The sequence below is a fragment of the Seriola dumerili genome, unplaced genomic scaffold (genome assembly GCF_002260705.1).
Source record: "Seriola dumerili isolate Sdu_G_001 unplaced genomic scaffold, Sdu_1.0 BDQW01000017.1, whole genome shotgun sequence".
Lineage (NCBI taxonomy): Eukaryota > Metazoa > Chordata > Actinopteri > Carangiformes > Carangidae > Seriola > Seriola dumerili.
In genome coordinates this window covers 6,038,983-6,047,078 of record NW_019174272.1, presented here as the reverse complement: position 1 = coordinate 6,047,078, position 8,096 = coordinate 6,038,983, and the positions used below count along the sequence as shown (strand labels likewise).

Here is an 8,096-nt window from a genome sequence, read left to right as displayed (position 1 = left end):
ATGCATTCTTCTTTTTCAAAACACAGATCTATCACATGAAAATGGAGGTTTGTGTTATGCAACACGTCATAAACATGTGTTTCTCAATGGAAAACAAGTTTGTCATAGTTCTGGCCATTGGTGACTATGTGAAAATTATTGTTCCATTGACATTTAATTTGGTTACACCATCTTAACTTTTTTAGGCATGTTATTAATGGTTAAAAAACACTGTAACAAATTTGTACTATTATATTACTTGAGTGTGAAGTGAGGAGTGTTTGACAATTTTCTTTAACTCAAAGGGAGGGTCCAAAGAAATTTTTTTATTTATGCTGATAAGGGACTTGCTTAGGTTCAGCTCCTCTCCCCTTCCCGGCACTAATAATCTTTGGACAGTCCCTAGACAGTAGTGTGGTTATACTACAAGGAGGGAGTACAGGCACATAAAATCGCCAAAATCTCTTAACAAGAGAAATTTTCTTCCAGACTTACAGTAAACAAAACAATTATTTGCATCCGCTGTTTCAATCCAAGCGTGGACACACGATGACATTTTCAAGAGCCCTCTATCAACAGGTGCATTGCTCATTATAAAAAAAGTGCTTAGAGCGACAAAAATGAAACAATAGAGCAGCCTTATCAACACAAACACTTTTTTATGATTGGGTGGAGGTCTGTATTTAGTTTAATGCTGAGGTCAAAAGGCAGATGGGGGGGAAAGATAGCTCTTAGTGATGTGGCTGACCTCGAACATAAGGGTTTAATTAGCCACATACAGCGCAGTACAATGGCCTCTGGGAGCTGTTTACAGTGCTTTCCATTTCACACAGTGAGTGTGTGTTTCACTCTTTTATTCAGACGTGCAGAAGCAGATCTTCAGACGCAGGAGTAGCGGACACGCAAACAGCCAGAGATCCTCAGATAACCTGCAGTCTGACAATATGTTCTGCCAATTAGCAAACCCCTCTGCAGGAGCTGTGCCCTCGCACATCTGAGGGTGTGGCGCTGGCTCCATGGCACAGGAGTGCGACGTCGTCTGACACAGCAGAGTCGCCACTTAGCAAGCCGATGTGAAATGTCCGCGGCTGAGGCCCGCGGTCAGCAGAGGATGAACATGAACACACCACGCAGGGTTCACTATGAATTATAGTCTTTATTCCACATAAAGTGCTTCCAGCAGGAACAGTATACACTTTAGGACCCATCCTGTGTCTGAGGCGATTCAAGTGACACCACACTGTGACCCTAGGCCCCCCCCCCTGCCTGCCCCAAAGCCCCCGGGTCCATCCTCATGAGTTGTGGGGCCTGGGGTCTGCTGTATTGGCCACAAATCAATGAACTGGGGGATTGGTGTGCTGCCAACAATTTTTACACTTCAAACAAACCTCAGGTCTCAGATTCCTCCTTCAATCACTTATCTCCTCCTCTGACCAGACTGGAGCTGACACACGTCCATTACAAATGTCCCCCCAGTCGCTTGTCATTGACGTCATGGTTGAACTTCAGGAAAGATGAATATCACGCAACACCCCTCTCTTCAAAGCATGTGATATCATCAACTCTGGCTACATTTTGTCCATATAACAACACAATAACATCAGAGTGAGACAGGAGTGGTCCCATCACAGCAGCAGGGCCATTACAGCAGCAGATCAAAAGCAGTCACAGCTGTGTCAGGGACGCATGTGTGGTCCAGGCCTAAAGAGAGGAAACCCTGTCACCCTGCAGCTTTAGGTAAGTACAGTGTTGGTTATACTGTGTATGATGGAGAGAAAATATGACACGAAATAAAAGTATGCGATGACTTATGGCCAAAGATGATACAGAATGTATTTCACCCATATTTTATTTGGAAAGAAATGTAAGTCAGTCCTCTGACTCAGCTGATAATCATCCCCGCCCCTACCCCCCCTTAAAACTGAGCTCAGGATCAGCGGTGGGACTTTATCTTGGCACCTATAAAGGCTATGATTAACAAGTGAGGAGGTCCTCTGAAGATATCCAAGACGATGGTCTAATCTGACCATCTGTTTCTTATCTACTCGCCTTTATTTTTTAAATTTGCAAATTTATTTGTCTAAGGGATACCGGGCCTGCGAAGCAGCAGGCGCCCAATCCTCTCCCTGGGGAATGAAGCAGAGGTGGGACCCACCTGGTGTGTGTGTGTGTGTGTGTGTGTGTGTGTGTGTGTGTGTGTGTGTGTGTGTGTGGTTTTCTAAGGTTGAGGATAAAGTGAGAGCACAAAAAAAGCATGGTGCACTTTTTTTTTTTTACCATAGCCAGTCCAAAGAGGAAGATATGCAAAACCATGCACTTTCACTTTTAGAAGAAAAAGTTGAAATGTTTGATACGTGATAACAAAATCATGTAAGTAGAGATCAGGTGTCTCTCGCCTGATCTGCAGCACTACAGTTGTGTCTCCACAGAGTAGAAACTGGGCGCCAACGTCTCCTAATTGTTGAAAGAAGGATGAAGTCTCGGCCCCTCAACTGGCTCCAAGTACAGTACGATCACCAGTCACTCCCTGCAGGCTGATAAGCTATGATCCAGAGAGCCCTTCCTTTCATCAGACACATCTCTCAAAGCCGGTGCATTTACAGTACAATAATCCGCGCTCAGCAGCTCCCTGTTATCACCACAAGGAGGCCTGTTTTGGACAGATGATCCAAACTCAACCTGCTGTAAATAATGTTCAGCACTGCTCAGACTTGTCCACTCTTTGTTGCACTGATAGTAAATCAGTTGAGCCAGTTAGGAGTCTCACTGTTTGAATAGTTTGTCAAAATGTAGTAGGATTTATTAATGCAAACATTTCAAAACTTTCTGTGTATGTTAGATTTTTTGTTGACTGACCAACATGTTGCAGTAAGTGAAACTTTTATACTCAAAAAAGAGAAAAACGTCATGAAGAATAATTTGCCTATTTGCTCCTTTAAAAGTTGCCCTGCAACATCTCCCAACATGATGCAATCAGCAGTGAAGTTAAATGAACAGGCAGTGAAAAGGATTTAGAAATGATGGTGTCAATGTGAAGTTTCCTTTTGTTTTTGTTTCAAACCCTTGTGTTTGCTTCTCCCTTTATCATGGAAATGAATCCTCAGACTTGAGAATTGAATTCACACTGCCCACTGACATTTCATCTCATCTTCAAACGCTTTGCATTTCACTGTCGATCTAATTACGTCCCCATTCCGAAGCAACTCATTAAACTCCAAATATATATATGTATATATATATATATATATATATATACTTTTTTTCCATGTACGGAACTTCCAACATTTCGACCACAAAAAAGACGAAATGTGACCCACCTTAACACCCTCTTCGTCCTTGAGTGGTGTGGAAAAGGAGAAGTTGAAATGTCCCGACTTGTTCCGTGCGTCACCAGAATTCACCTTTTCGCTGGGGAACTGACGCAACACAGAAAAGTACGTTTTATTCCGATTAAAAATTACAATTAAAATTAAGTTCTCACAAGATTAAATGGCATCAACCGTTACACTGTTTACAACTGTTTACGCCATTTATTCACACCAGTGATGGACAGTAACTGATTAAATTAAAAGTCTGAGAACATTATTATGATAATTATAATCATTATTATTATTAGTTGTAGTAGTAGGAGGAGGAGGAGGAGGAGGAGGAGAGAACTTGGCCACAGTCTCCAATTGAAATGTTGAGAATTTGTAAATTGAATATTTGCCTGAAAAAAACTGAATTGAATGATGTCTCTCATTTTCCTGCAACTTCTAAAAGTTTGTTGTTAATTTCACAAACATGCTTCACTCATAGAGTGAGGGTTTGACCTGTCTACTGGGGGAACGTTTCGGGGGTCCACGTCCTGCCATAAGAGGTGAGAGGGGAGGAGGAGGAGGAGGGAGGGAGGGAGGGAGGGGCTGATAGATGTCTTAGCTGGGGGTGGAGGGAGGGAGAGAGAAGAGCCGGTGGGGGTGGGGTGAGGTGGTGGTGGGAATGGGATGGGGGGGGGTCGTCCTGGGAGGGAACCAGGGGTGTGGAGGGCCGAGTTTAAAAAGGCAGGCAGCGCCGACAGTCACTCACTCTCACACACAACAATCTGTCCTCTCTCTCGCTCTCTCTCTCCTCCAGTTCCCGCCAGCAGCAGCAGAACCAGCAGCTCCTGTGATTCAGCGCTGAAGCCTTGGAACTGTACAGGATTATCTGTCTTTTTTCTTCTTCTTCTTTTCAAAAGACTAAGGATTTTTTTTCCTGTGCCTCTGCAGCATGGAGACCACCACTGGGGAATATGTTGATAACTATGATTATTATGATGACAATGAGACTGCCTGTGATTTCTCGGAGTGGGAGCCGTCCTACTCCCTCATCCCGGTCCTCTACATGCTCATCTTCATCCTGGGCCTGTCGGGTAACGGCGTTGTCATCTTCACAGTCTGGAGATCCAAATCGAAACGCCGGGCTGCAGACGTCTACATAGGAAACCTGGCCCTCGCTGACCTCACCTTTGTTGTAACCCTACCTCTCTGGGCTGTGTACACGGCGCTGGGCTACCACTGGCCCTTTGGTGTGGCCCTGTGCAAGATCAGCAGCTATGTTGTTCTGGTCAACATGTACGCCAGTGTTTTCTGCCTCACCTGCCTGAGCTTTGACCGCTACCTGGCCATCGTTCACTCTCTGTCCAGCAGCAGGCTGCGCTCGCGGGGCACCATGCTGGCGTCCTTGGGCGCCATTTGGCTCCTGTCCGGCCTGCTGGCCGTGCCCACGCTGCTCTTCCGCACCACCTTGAACGACCAGAACAGCAACCGGACCACATGCGCTATGGACTTCAGCCTAGTGACCATGAACCAGAGGCACGAGTACCTCTGGATCGCAGGACTCAGCTTGTCCTCCTCCGCCTTGGGTTTCCTCCTGCCTTTCTTGGCCATGACCATCTTCTACTGCTTCATCGGCTGCACCGTCACGCGTCACTTCAACAACCTGCGCAAGGAGGACCAGAAGAAGAAGAGGCTGCTGAAGATCATCACCACACTGGTGGTGGTTTTTGCCATCTGCTGGACTCCCTTCCACGTGCTGAAAAGCATGGACGCCCTCTCCTACCTGAACCTGGCGCCGAACTCCTGCGGCTTCCTGCGCTTCCTGCTGCTGGCTCACCCCTACGCTACCTGCTTGGCCTACGTCAACAGCTGCCTTAACCCGTTCTTGTACGCCTTTTTTGACCTGCGCTTTCGTTCCCAGTGCCTGTGCCTGCTCAACCTGAAGAAGGCTATGCATGGCCAGATGAGCTCCATGTCGTCCACGCTCAGCGCCCAGACTCAGAAGTCAGAAATTCAGTCTCTGGCCACAAAGGTGTAGAGAGTAAAAAGAAAGGTGGAGCGGTGCTGCGGGACGGTCTCAGCTCCCACCACTGGAACACTTGTAAAAATACAGACCTTATGTGTCCATTGTTGAAAGCTGGTAAGATGAGATGATGAACTTTTGATTTGTCACTGCTCACAGTCATGAAATCCATTATATGTTCCTCCTGTTCTACAGTGAGAGGCGGCGATGCTCTCTTTGTTGTGTGGACTTGGGAAGCTGGAGCCAGCGGGCTGAGCTCCTTAGCTGCTTTTGTTCCTCAAATTCTCAGAGAAAAAGTCTATTTTTTTCGTCTTGTGTGTTGTTTTGTCCTGCCCCTGCAAAAGTTGTCATTTGTATCGCAAGACGGGGCAGAAGTCTGATTTGAAAAACATACACTGATTTTAAGAATTGTGATTTGCATGGACATCTGTTTACACTGGAGGAAACATAAAGCTGTACAGTATTTTCATACCATAGCATTTTCTTTTTGTTCAGATATATTGCTGTTTTGTTTTAGAAGCACTTGTTTAAAATGAAATAAAGAAAAACGTGTAAGCAGGGAAATCAAACAGAGCAGTGTCCTCTTAAAAGCTTGTTGTTTGTGAAGGTAGAAGTCTGGGGGCCTGGGGGTGAGTGTAAGTAGCGGAGAAAAGGTGTTGCGGCTTAATTATATAGTTTGTGGAGAGGAGACGGGGGCAGACAGGCAGATGGCAGTTGACAAATGTTGGGGGAACAGGAACGGGGTGGGGCGGGGTGGAGGGGTCTCACAGTGTAGCCACGGCACTAAAGAGGGACAAAGGAACTTTATAAATGTTCCAATCTGATGTATATGTTTTATTTTTTTGACATCACTGTAACTAACTACTGCATTAAAGATGTGTTCTATGACCTAGATCTCTTAAATTCATTGAGCGTGTGTGTAAGAGTGTGTGACAACCAAAGTTAGATGATTTTAAAGGTGAAGAGGAGAAAGTAAAAAAAAACTCTGATCCCAAATGTAAATGTTTGCATTAAAAAGGTCCTTTGGAAACTCTTTCATTAAACCTTTAGTTTCAAATCAGTTTCATTACACCATCCTGTTATTTCAGGGTTGAGTATCCAGTGGTTTAAGGCTTTGTTATGAGTACCTTGCATTTGTGTTGCACCTTCAGACTAATAGATCTCTAATCTCTATTGATTCACAGCCAGTATCCAGACTGCAACCGGATTATGCAAAGTGCCGGCCATCCTGAGAGTGTGTATTCGATACTCAGTTGTGACTTCTGTCATCTGTGGGGCTTTAACTGGTTGACGACACAGTCCTGTGGGTCACAGTCAAAGGTCTTTGAATTTGAAACACAATGTGTTTATTTATGAGAGACAGACATGTTCTGAGTGATGTGCTCTGAGTTAAGCATGCGAGCTAAGTCTGTTTTAAAGTACCTGAAGTTCATGTAAAACAGTGTCATTGTTTACTGTCACAAAACCGCCGTCCATCCGCAGGAGGTAAAGCTAACCAAGCCCCACATGTTCACTGAATAATAGGGTCATTACCAACGAGTGACTCTTCTGAGGGATCCTGTGAGTTGACAGTAATGAGCTCTGTTGGACATAATCACCGTTTAGAGATGGCGGCGGCGGCCGTGGTGGAGGAGTGAGGGGGGGGGGAGTGGGGCTCTAATCCTGGCAGAGGTCGGGCCGCCGAACAAGTCAATATTTGTCTCGGCTGACAAGAGATTGCAGTTAGAGCGGTTGCTTGGGTGCAGGGCGGGGCTGAGGCTGAGAGGGGGGTTGGGGGGCGGGGGGGGGGGGGAGTGGGAGGAGGGGGGTAGGAGGGCAGCTGACTGCAGATGCTCCAACACACTGAGCAGAAATTGGGAAAGAGGTGAGGAAGTTAGGAAAAATCAAGTTTGTACAAAAAAAAAAAAAAAAGATTCCCAAAAGGTCGTCTGCGCATGCAGCTTATTATGACCTATAGTTACGTTTTCCTGTTAGCCGACCTCTAGTGGCTGTAGTAATTATGATGGAGGAAAGGAGGAGGTCAGGTGACGTAGTCCAAGTTCCAAGGAGGCTGGGGTGGACGAACAAGAGACCACTGTTCGTTTCACGTGTACAACCAACAGTCAATGTTGTTTGTTTTATCCATGACCGTTCCACAACCTTAACCATGTGTTTATTATTGTCACCATGACGACGAAGGTCTAGTACGCCTGCCACTGGTAGCCTACACGCTCCTCATGTCTGAGGGCAGGGACCAGCAACCCGGATGGTTGTTTAGCTTGGAAGACTCGCTGGAAAAATCACAGCCATGGGAGTTCGTCTTGCATCACGTCTTAAAGTAACAACATGTGTCAAACGACGAGGACGTGAAGCCGCGTGATTCATCTTGTCTTCCTGTGTGAGAGAGATCATATGTTACTCATTGCCCGTCCAGGTGAAATGGGGCAGATATGACAGCGGTGGAGCTTGAAGCAGATCACAGGATGGTCATTGTGATGGATGTGCAGGCCTCAACGCACACACAAACAGAAACAGGATCACTTAAACACACAGCTATTCTCCATATCGTTCAGTCAGATGCCACTCGGAAGGATTTACAAGTGGAGATTTATAAGTATAGTTGAGTTTTAATATCTCAGATCCAAAGGGAATCAAACCCACAACACCACATCATTTAATCATATAGGATCATAACAGAAGAATTTAACACTCACCTGGTTCGTCTTTACACTAGACAGTTGATATACGCTTGACAGTAAGACAGTGGAAGGGGTGGAGTCAATCATGCATGCTGGACTGGCCAGACTTGTTGTTGTTAT

General features: G+C 45.7%; 1 protein-coding gene across 1 annotated transcript; it reads left to right on the top strand.

Moving 5' to 3' along the window:
- The first annotated feature begins 4,061 nt into the window (after positions 1 to 4,061).
- LOC111229444 (apelin receptor A) lies at positions 4,062 to 5,911 on the top strand. The gene has a single exon (XM_022755779.1). The coding sequence runs from the start codon at positions 4,228 to 4,230 to the stop codon at positions 5,311 to 5,313; it is 1,086 nt and encodes a 361-aa protein (XP_022611500.1). The 5' UTR covers positions 4,062 to 4,227; the 3' UTR covers positions 5,314 to 5,911.
- The last annotated feature ends 2,185 nt before the right edge of the window (positions 5,912 to 8,096 follow it).